Source organism: Neodiprion virginianus, chromosome 6 (assembly GCF_021901495.1).
Source record: "Neodiprion virginianus isolate iyNeoVirg1 chromosome 6, iyNeoVirg1.1, whole genome shotgun sequence".
Classification (NCBI taxonomy): Eukaryota; Metazoa; Arthropoda; class Insecta; order Hymenoptera; family Diprionidae; genus Neodiprion; species Neodiprion virginianus.
The window spans coordinates 2,819,376-2,830,444 of NC_060882.1; the positions used below are offsets into that span (position 1 = coordinate 2,819,376).

General features: G+C 35.8%; 2 protein-coding genes across 4 annotated transcripts; one reads left to right on the forward strand and one right to left on the reverse strand.

Annotated features, from left to right (window-relative positions):
- The first annotated feature begins 7 nt into the window (after window positions 1-7).
- Window positions 8-4,944, forward strand: LOC124308029 (uncharacterized). Of its 2 annotated transcripts, XM_046770339.1 has the most exons (3): window positions 8-590; window positions 730-1,453; window positions 1,524-4,944. In XM_046770339.1, the coding sequence occupies exons 1-2, from the start codon at window positions 363-365 to the stop codon at window positions 1,429-1,431; spliced, it is 930 nt and encodes a 309-aa protein (XP_046626295.1). In that variant the 5' UTR covers window positions 8-362; the 3' UTR covers window positions 1,432-1,453; window positions 1,524-4,944. The 2 variants fall into 2 exon arrangements, with proteins under 2 accessions (XP_046626295.1, XP_046626294.1); XM_046770338.1 differs by having other exon boundaries at window positions 16-590; window positions 730-4,944.
- LOC124308027 (fatty acid hydroxylase domain-containing protein 2) lies at window positions 3,519-10,951 on the reverse strand. Of its 2 annotated transcripts, none has more exons than XM_046770329.1 (6): window positions 10,556-10,951; window positions 7,341-7,473; window positions 6,628-6,731; window positions 5,810-6,137; window positions 5,445-5,717; window positions 3,519-5,227 (listed from the first exon to the last, which is right to left on the reverse strand). In XM_046770329.1, the coding sequence occupies exons 1-6, from the start codon at window positions 10,578-10,580 to the stop codon at window positions 5,068-5,070; spliced, it is 1,023 nt and encodes a 340-aa protein (XP_046626285.1). In that variant the 5' UTR covers window positions 10,581-10,951; the 3' UTR covers window positions 3,519-5,067. The 2 variants fall into 2 exon arrangements, with proteins under 2 accessions (XP_046626285.1, XP_046626284.1); XM_046770328.1 differs by lacking the exon at window positions 10,556-10,951 and adding an exon at window positions 9,419-9,632.
- Between the last annotated feature and the right edge of the window lie 118 nt (window positions 10,952-11,069).

The window sequence follows — 11,069 nt, forward strand, 5'->3', positions numbered from 1 at the left end:
ATACAGGGTGGTTGCAGGGATGCTCAAAATCGACTAATCGATGATCTTGCAATGTGATTCGTAGTCTTCACTGCCCATACGACACACCAGTGCCAGCTTATTTCAGGCAGCTGGTTGTTTGCGTGGTGTTCGTGCTCCTCGTGCACACTCCATGGATTACTCTCAATGCTCTGGTGTTTCTCTGGTAAGCATCGAAAAGGGGTAGAGCCGAAAAGAGGGAAGAAGGACGGAAGAAGAACAAAATATGGCTTAGAGAGTTGATCTGTGGTTCAGACCACTTATTTTTTAGTTTTTCTATGTGTTTTAAACATTTTACAAAGTTTATAAATAGATAGAGGCATTATTTTTACCTTAGTTATTGAATGTTATCCGTTGAACCAGTTAAAATGTTGATATTTAATGCGGCATTGGTGTTGATCTGCTTGACATCTGTTGTAACCTCTCTAATTGTAGTCAATGAGAGTTCAAAAGCAAAAGAAAATCCACGATCTACATTAGCAGATCCTTTAGAGGGGTCTAGAAATACAACTGCAGCCCCTGCAACATATTCATCTTCTCCTAGATCTACTGGTGGCAATCAACACGAATATGTAAGCTCAGGATTAACATAATTCATACTCGCTGTTTATTAGTTTCATTCTTATCTTCTTGCGACGCGAGTTCGCGAATAATACCAATTATTTGTAAGCTAAATTCTGTAACTGTAACTAGTGTCGATATAATCAACAGGTGGTGCAAGACAGTATTTCCCAACTGGTTAGTGCTATAAGTGACCCAGCACCTTCCAAGGAGACTACTATCGTAGCTGAAGGTGGTTCATTTATGACTGGCGAGAACCGAATGTCAACTTCTGAAAAGAACACAAAAGGTGAAGAACCTGCAAAGTCGTCAATAGTTCCACGAAAAGGAGTTTCAGAGAATGAAACATTGCCTGGAATACAAGTTGATAATCAGGAGGATTTGTCACGTCTTGATAAGTCTGAAACATCTGGCCAAAATTTATCACCTACAAGAGGATTTAATTCAACAAATACTTCGACAAAATTGCCTGTTATAGCTAAGCCGACTACACTTCTGATCGATAAAAGTAATCATCCAGAAAGCAAATTAAACTATACCAAGCTGGATTCTACCCAGTTCAAAATATCTGGTGAAAACATAAGCATGCCGCAAGTAACACATAAGGCTAAACCAACCTATACCATTGGCGAGGGTGATGATGATGAAGATATGCCTTCCACAGCTGAACAAAAGCCACAAATTGGCGTGATCAGAAAAATTGATTACATAGTACCTATTGCTATCACCATTATGGCAGTTCCTTTATTAGGCGTTGGCGTATTTGTATTGTACAGACAAGGGAGGGACTGTTGGGATAAACGACATTACAGGAGAATGGATTTTCTTATTGATGGAATGTACAACGATTAGGAGCAAAGTCGAACATTTTACGGTAATATCAATTTAATTGACCAACAATAACAAACATAATGAAACAGAAAACTTTTTTGCTTATTTTGTAAATTTGGGGTTTGGCGATTGCCTCTGTTTATTCTAAAACTTCAAAACTGATATTAGCTACAATTCTATAAACATACATGCGCTACGCGAATAACTGTTCGCCTTTCAACAAGTGACAAATTTCCCACTGGGGTATAATTGAAATTACAACTGAATATTTTTTCACACGATAAACACTGTATATTGAGTTTTGGGGGAGTATTTTAAACACCACTGACAAATTGAGACGTTCAAGAATGAAGTTCGATGTTGTATGTATAGGATAATAATTGAATAGTGAAATAATGATGAAAATGATGAAATGCATTTGTTGAAAAATCGGTGCAAAGTTTGAGATTATCAATTGAGCATCAAAATATCAATTGAAGGATGAGTCTTCGATACTATTTGAAACCATGTTTATGAAATAAACCATTAACTCAGTTTAATATTTCACAGTTATTATGCAATACTGGACAATAAAGCCCATGATACACATACCTATACTTGGAAAGATAGTGTGTAAACGGCTATAAAATGTTGAAAAATACTGATGAATATTGTACATATATACATATATGCGTAATAGAAATATTTTCAAATAATTTTTATAAATAGAAATGAATATACGATTCATGTAGATAAGAATATAATGGCAACATTAGATTCTTTTGTTGTGAGTTCATACTGAGATCTTACTCTGATCAATTTCAAATGATTCTCATGTAACATTGTTTTGAGCAGGACTGTTGTCCTTCAATTGCACAGAGGGGGATGAAGAAGATGACATGTTCAATAAATTGGAAGACAGGACTAATGTGGTACCTGTATTACTCTTGTATTTTCTCAAAAAACTGTAACAACAGTAATTTCATTCAATTAGGTATATCATCGTACAAGCTAAGGAAAAAACACCTTAGTGCATTTAAAGGTTCAAACATTGTCCCAAGATATGAATAGAGAACCAAAGAAATATTTTACTGGGCGCAATACTATCTTCGACTTGCGCAGGTTAATAGCTACATCCCATTTAACAAGTGCGTTCCTTAAGGATTATCGGTTGGATGATATATGTGAATATTGTACTCTTGAAGTCGTTGGCCGTTATAATTGTCGTTGTTCGTGAAATTAGTAAATGCTAAATTCGACGTTAACGGTTTTTTGTTTTTTTACGATTTGATTTTTTAAAGTCTATTTTTTATTGGAATATAAGTATCACTGAGCAATATAATAGTGATTATTTTTATACATGCGTAGAGAGATGTAAGAATTAAAGTTGTTACTAAATATAAATAATATTTTACTGACCATATCGATGTTTATTGTTATAATTTTTACTACTTTTCATGATGACACGATCGAATATCATGATTAACATAGAAAGAAAAACTTGAAATACCACACGTGAGCCAGAATGGTATTTCCAAAGATTTTATTTAATTCCAAACTTTTGAAATGGGTATGTAAACACAACGCATTGGTAAGATGTTAGAATTACTGTAAGTTGCAAATATTCACAATGTCGAAATAAGATCGTTGTGAACGAATTCTATCTATACAATATTCAATGCAATAATTTCTGATACTATAATCCTATCCATCAAAGCGAAATTATTATTTAGACAGAAGACTGGAAAAACCCTTGTGCTAATTTATTGCTCAAAACTTACGAATAAACGGGTCTTTATCCTCACTATCTTCCAGAGATCAATTTCTGACTATTCCAAGGTTTCCTCAGAGTTCATATATCCACATGATTACACAAATTTCGAAACATACGTAACGCATCTGTCTGTATTTAAATTTTTTTTACCTGACGAAGATCCAAACTTACCATACATATACACATAAAATATTTGATGAAGTAGGTCACTTGTACCAGTTGACGTAATTCTGTATTTTACGTTATCCATGGGAGGTTAATCTCATCTCTAATTACAATTTCGAGTGGTCCGCTTTGGCAAACATTCGCTATAATATAAATATCAGCTATATATTGCAAGGCGACCCAAAACCTCTTTGAATGACGTAACTTTTCAACTTTATTTCTGTGTCATTGTAGACTTACAACAGATTAAAAATTGGTACCAGATAAATTACTGTAACAGGAATTAAAGATTACATGACATTAATTCAACTTCGTTTTTTGGGTGTCTTGACTCAAACGAAAGGTGGACATACCTATCGAACTAAAATTTATACATTTTCCAATTACATTTACGACTATGTGCATTCACTGTGAAATATTATTAACATCGAGCCATTCTGGTGGTTGGTGATGATCTAATCATTTTTTTTTTTTGCCTATTGAGAGCAATATTACATTACTTTTGAGAGTAGTGGAAATAGCAGTACAGTTCTATTGAGTTCTGAGAAAAATGAATAATTTTTAAACTAATGCTTGTTGGCTTAAGAAAAAAAACTCGCTGTTTGTACCTATTGTTTGTACACAGCAGTAAAGGGGACAATAACGTTCAAAGTTTAATACATTATGTAATCTTATTGTTCCATGATCCGTCCATACTCCATTCATTGCTTATTAAAACAAATATTAGAAAATACAATGAATTCATAGAAATCGTTTTCATTCAAAAATTGTGATTATACGTACAGGTAGATGTGTTGAAGAATAAAACTGTGCAGTGCCAGGTACAATAATGGATAAATCATATCTTTTTCTTGTGCATCGTCATTATTTTAAGATTTTCGTATAAGTCTCATAATGGGATTAATTTGCACAATACCTATACCATAATTGACTAATACAAACTGGGCGAAAGGGATTACGTGTGGGTAGCAAATCAGTGTGTCGTATTTAAATAGCAAGTTACAAACTCAGCATCACTATGATAGCAAAATAAAATTGAGATTATTATGTATACACACACACGTGTATATACACAGTACATGTATATACGCACATATGTACACAGTATATATCACATGTGCTTCACTATCTTATAGACACATATTTTTCAATTATTTTATACGCTCGGTTTTTAAATTGTATACATAGGTACGTCATTTGACATTATAGGTAGTATGGTGACCGATGACTATTTTAACTAATGTATATCAACTATACTCCGCTTAACGAAATATAGCATAGCGAGCTGGCTCATAGGTGGGTAATATGGCATGAAGGCAATAAAGTGGATGGAGTCTGATCAGAATCAACAGAGTTTTCTTTCGTAATTAGATTTTTTCATTAAACGGAGTATGTGTAAATCCGTATAATTTCTTTCAATGAATCTTCTTCAAACAACAATATCTTGTTGTCAAAGGCAATTTTTTTAAATCAGCTTTATTCACCTTCTATCAGTGTTATTAAAACGTTGACCCGTTGTTCCGCGAAAACACAGAGAGAATCGAAATATTATGAGACAAAATTGTGGGCCCTGTCACCAATTCTTATCAGTACATTCGATAAATTGTGAGCAACAAGATGTGTTTGAAAAATATAATATATATAACGGTAAAATCTGACCAATGAAATTGCCCTTCTACCAAAATAATGACAGAATTGCTACTGCCGAAGTCGAAACATTGTCTGATACACAGTACAAACTACTTAGATTTGTATTTTGCTTGATCGGGAAAGGCCTCTCGTGGTGGGGTCAGACTGAGCATCATAACATGTCGAGCATAAGCTCTTGAATCACGGAACTGGGTATCAGTGCCATGTAAACGATCCAATACTCCAAGAACGCCGAAGCATTGGTTGAACCTGGAAAAGAAGATTTCCCTGAATTAGAAGAATCCTAACATATGAACACACACGTGGGATATCAATTTTCGTTTTATCGCAGACGAAGATCGACTGTATCTGCAGCATTAAGAACATGTGGCCACCTGGATTCAACTACCACGGCAAAAAAAAAAAAAGTAAGGATCACGCTAGGTTCCTGCTCAAATTGAATTGAAAAAATACAAATATTACGTACTTCAAGTGGTGGAAATCATGGGCCTCTGGCGATGGGAAGAATGGTAAATGATAACCAGAGTGAGCATTGAGAGTTGACAGAATGGCCAAAGAGAACCAAAGCCAAGCAGTTGCAACATGGGAGCCTACGATAAAGACTCCCAAGAATGGTGGAATTAGATTAGACCCAATATGTTCCAGTGGATGACAGTAAAGAGCAGTCACCGCTATCGGGGCTGTCCATTGATGATGTTGTTTGTGAATGTGCTTGTACAAGTAGCGGCTATGGAGTAGTCTGAAACGTGAATTTTCAAAATTGAGAGAAATTTCCAATCGTGAGACTTGTGAAAGTGCTGAACGATCAATGAGCAAAGAATTGCTGTTCACCTATGAGAATAGTAAAATCCTATCTCTTCGCATAAAATGTGTATGGCAATTTCCGCCAGTACCCAGTGGAAGGTTGGCAGTTCTCTCATGTCTGGATATCCTCGCCATTTTGTTAGCTTGAAGGTCAAATACGCAAACGGCAAGCCAACAACGATCTGGTTGAACAGAACCTGAGCTATAACTTTGCACAGTTCTCGGGTATCAACCGGTTCGTTGGTGCCTGGTTGAATTTTATAACGCCTTAACGCAGCTGGACGATTAGTGATATCTAGAAGGGTGTAAATTCCACCGAACAACCAGTAGACCACCAAGGTCAGCCCCATGGACCCTGCAATGATAAATATCAGAGAAATGGCTCGTATGATAATTGAACTCAAGTTAAGGCTTAAGTACTCGTATACCCCCAAATTCGATTTACTTCACCGTTTTATTAATTTATTCTCTTATTCCGACGCTCTAGTCTCATACCCGAAAAATATTTCGCCATAAGAGAAAGAGAAGAGAAGCAGCGGTTTTCGGACTCTATAATAACGAGTAGTTTGGCATATTGGATATTTGCTATCTATGAATACTCATGATGTGTATATATTCGACGTGAAATTGACACCTTTCGTCTCAAGCGAACAAACAATTTCAACAAGACAGGAATATTTCAGATAAAATTACGCGGATATATATTTTTCTATAAGTCCTCAAACGATCGTCAATCTCAAGTTTTCATAAAATTATTGTTGAAGTTGAATCGAAATTGGATCATTCAATCAGTTGAATGTATAATTACTGGTGTACTATTGTATAGTTTGTGAAAATTCTCGTACCAAAAACCCATAAATTCATGGGATCTTCTCCAATGGTATCCAAGATTTTGTCCCATTGTGCTTGCCAGAAATCACCTGAGGCTCCCCAAAACCTCTGCAAGTGCCTAATACAAAAAGTATATGAACAGGATTTAGAATGTATGAAAGTGTCTAACAAATATAAGAATCCAACGGATTCAACGGAAAGTGTCAATGGGTACTCTAGAAATTATCGTTTTTCACTATACTATCATGCCGTACTAATCAGTATTATCACGCGTGCAATGAAACCGCGAAAGAATGAAAAATACATTAATTAATTAATTAAAAAGATTATTTCCCGATTGAATAGTTCTATTAGTTGTATTAGTTGTAATGATAATTACGAAGTGATAACTTCCTACCGACGGAAGCAAAATTTTAATTGATTGTGAGTCATGTTGAGTTCATTTTATAGAGGATGGAAGTGCCCTTATTTTCATTCTCTTAAATTACGAATAAATGATGAAACTAATAAGCCCCTATTCTTACGAAATTGTTTCCTACTTCCCCTTAATTATCTGTATTAGGCTCTGCAAAGCCTACATATAGAAAGCAAAACCCGCCTGATCGCGCAATTATATAAATTAAGACCTAATTATCATCATCAGTGATATACAGAGCGCGAATGATTACAAGCTGTTGCATTGAAAATGATATATAAATTCTCCGCTACAGTCTGCAATTGTTCTCACCAAGTAAGTGAGTTGCAAACAGCAGCAAATCCTACGAGAACCGTTCCAATTACAAAAAGTACGCTTCGTAAGCTTGAAAGAAGTGTAGGTGGTGTCTGATTCTTGCTGACATCTCTGACCGGAGTTGCAGAACCTAAAAATAAAAGAAAAATGCGTAAAAACAATAACAAAATTTTTTCATCGTGTACGAAAGTGGATCGTGATCATTGCTATAGGTTTCATTTTTTTATTTTACCATCGTGCGAATGTACATAGCAACTGTAAGAAGAAACTTTCTCCTGTATATTTTCGTTGCTATTTTAGCATGTAGGAGAAATTCTTGCAGCCCTCAACCGTTATAAAGTTATTGTAATAATTTATACATTCAACTCAGTTGCAGATTGGTTTGGAAGTGAAAAATTCTCGGTCGGTTTAGGTAATTTTAAACAAACGAGCCACACCTAACATCAGAATATGTAAATCTAGCGGGAATCTCGATAATAACAATTCTTGGCCAACCGGAATCTTATATGTATACGTACTGTTATATGTGCAATTCCGGCATAACTTTTTAACTGTACACTTGCATATCTATACGATATGTACACCTAGCGAGATTGACTCTGGCACTGAGTTGTAAATTGAACGACGACATAAAATGTATCTCATCACATCTGTCGACGAAACTGTACACTATAGTCAATTTATAAATTTATGTACATCGATCTGACACAGTGACTATCAGCGATCCGATATCTGATTATAAATAATATTATACTGGATATGATGTATAAGTTGAGACGTTGCGACATCTAGTGCATAATGTAAATATTATAGAAACCACGTAAAAAGAAATGTAAAACAAAATCGAGACAATTTATCAAATTAAAGATGGTAGGCGAATTATTCAGGATATGTATTGTTATACGTATAATGTTGCGTCCGTCGCAACGGTGGACATGAATCGGATTTCAGCGATTGGAAGTTATTCGGCACAGAAATGATAATCAAACATGACGTCAAATGGTTGTTAATTAACGGGATTTCTGTGGAAAGAGCAGTAGAAACTAACCACTTTATTGGTTCATTGTGGCTAGAATAATCGGCTGAATAGATTGAAACAAAATACATTCAAAAGCTGTAAATTTCCGTTTTGAAACTGAAAAAATTCAATTATTTTGAATATCAACTCCAGCACAGCACTCTTACCTTAGAAACACCCCTAATCGGTCATAAAAATACACGAATACCTATATAAATAGTGAATGCTGTTATGCGGCTTTTGGCAAGCAAATTTTCATCAGGTTCACCGACCTCAGTTCTTTGTGATCCAAGAAATCGGACAACCTAACGCTACACTGACCTGAACACCTCTCGTCGCTCGTTTAGTACATGTATACATATACGGTTTATAACACTGCCAAACCGCTGTCATTCGGTAATACAGTGTTCGTAGATTTTCAGTAAATCGTACAGTAAACGAGTTATCAGAGTTTGAAAAAGTGGCCGGAAATTGATTTCAAATAATTCTCTGTAGCTTTGTATCGCAAATAAAATCCTCATAATGAAAAGTTTCTTCCAACGATCCAAAATTGTGAAACTGGATCGGACTTTGACCGCCGCAAAAACTGATTGCGTGCGCAATTATAATTTTACGCGGCAAACATCGCAACTAGTGTTGACAAATATTTATTAACCCATTGACACGCAATGACGTCTGGGAGACGTGAAAAATAAGGTGTTCTTTTTCTAAGCTCACAACATAACTGTTCAGTTGAGCCAAATAGAACAACATTTTTCGAACGCATCAAATTCCATTTATTTGTATGTCAATGGCTTAAACAGAGAGTCCGGCTTAAAGAGCAAGGATAATACCATAATTGTGACTATAGACAATGCCGTAACGCTACTTGAAAAATCTGTTTCCAAATTGATGTGGAGTTTACTTATACCTATGTATGTTAGTATAAACAGCTGTCATTCAGATAATATATTTCAACAATTTTTATGCGAACGCGTAGAGAATAAAATTTAAACCAAAGAACACCAGCACCAAAGGAACGAGTGGAAAATTATGAAAGGAAACAAAACACGTTTACCTCCAGGTGAGTTCTGCAACGTGGGACTCTTGGCCAAACTTTTTTTCGACTTCTTTTTTCGGTACATAGTTATTACATGTGTGGGAATTATGTTGTCAATTTCAAACTCAGATCACTTTATACATCTACGTATATCGTAATATCAATTAGATACAAATTGGTGCGACAGCTATGATTTCCGTACACGGTTGATCGTTCCCGCGGTTTCAGATCGTGCAATGAAACAGATTTAAACCTCTTCATTGACAGACCACTTTCCCTCCCTCTCTCTTCTTCTCTCCCTCTCTTTTTCTCCCTTCTATTTGTGCATAATATAGTATGTATACGATATAATATAAAATTAGGTGAATGTCAGAATGGTCTATGCTAATGTATCTTATATACATAATGAACATGGCTTTTAACATATATATTAACAGTATATCCTTAATGTTGTTGGTACGAGACTTATGTACTAGGCTAACAAACTTATACCATCCGAAGTTGACCAATACATTATGCTTTGAAGGAGCAGTTATATCCAAAAAAATTCCGTATCTCAGTTTAAATCATTTTTCTCATGGTTCCCTAATTAAGTTATATTAAGTTATATTAAGTCCATGTAGGTCATCCTTTTCTATTGCAGTTTGCTTTCCCTTGCTGTTTTTTTGACATCGAGCGCGTATTGAATGGTTTACGTCGATACCAGGAAATGTATCATAATTGAATCGCGTTACATGCAATGCTTTTGCGCGGGCATTAGTGTTGTCAATGAATTGCGTACTACAAGCGTATCTATTGTTACATACGTATATGCACGCATAAGACGGGATTATTATAACAGTTTGGAAAACCAAAGAGTAACCGTAACACGGTTCGCCTACTGAAACTTGGACTGGAAAAATATTACATTGATTGATTAGTAATACGTAGTACCTACAGGTGGGACGTATGGGACGTATGCAGTGGAAGACAAAGGGAAAATATTGAACCGCGCGCTAATTGAGCACATATTACGCCGAAGAAACATTTATAAAACTATGCAGCCAGCGACGTAGTTGAGAGCCTAGAGCACATTGTATGCATGTAGATTCGCGCTCCGTCGAGTCGATGGGAAAATTGATAAAAACTGATATTGACAGTTCACTAGGGTCTTACCTTTGTACTGCACTTGCGCTTCCATTATTTGGCGAACGAACTTTCCGAACTTGTATCTTTTTACGAAAAGTCGACGACTGACATTTGCCTCGGACGTCAATATACGCAGACGGTCAAGAACACTGGAAAATGCGCCGTAGCTGGGCTGCTATATAATAGAAGGATATACCTACTTTACGTATATAACACTCTTTCAAATACACCGTACGACGTTCCTATGCCATGTATGCGTAAACGAAGTGCGGATACGTGATTTACAAATATTTAACATCGGAGTCACTGGCTTGTCAAATATTCCGCGTACGAACATAAGTATCAACCGCGAATTGACAGTTGACACAAGAGGAGTGCTGGAAGAGAGCGAGAGTCTTTCGCGATTTTCCCAGATATATTTTCGTACAGTCTCTTGTCGCGTCAGGTAGGTATGTATGCATGTAAATATATACATACTCAGTTGGCAAGGTAGATATGGACTATCTCTGATTGTGAGCGGTGTACTTTCGAAGAGTTTAAT

What these genes read in the sequence shown, in the direction of transcription:
- LOC124308027 (XM_046770328.1), bottom strand. Translation starts at nt 9,485, where the DNA reads ATGTACCGAAAAAAGAAGTCGAAAAAAAGTTTGGCCAAGAGTCCCACG. An exon ending in GTTGCAGAACTCACCTGGAG is followed by an intron (nt 7,474 to 9,418) that starts GTAAACGTGTTT and finishes TTTTATTTTTAG; the next exon opens with GTTCTGCAACTCCGGTCAGA. An exon ending in CATGAATTTATGGGTTTTTG is followed by an intron (nt 6,138 to 6,627) that starts GTACGAGAATTT and finishes TTATCATTGCAG; the next exon opens with GGTCCATGGGGCTGACCTTG.
- LOC124308029 (XM_046770339.1), top strand. Translation starts at nt 363, where the DNA reads ATGTTATCCGTTGAACCAGTTAAAATGTTGATATTTAATGCGGCATTG. An exon ending in GTGGCAATCAACACGAATAT is followed by an intron (nt 591 to 729) that starts GTAAGCTCAGGA and finishes TATAATCAACAG; the next exon opens with GTGGTGCAAGACAGTATTTC.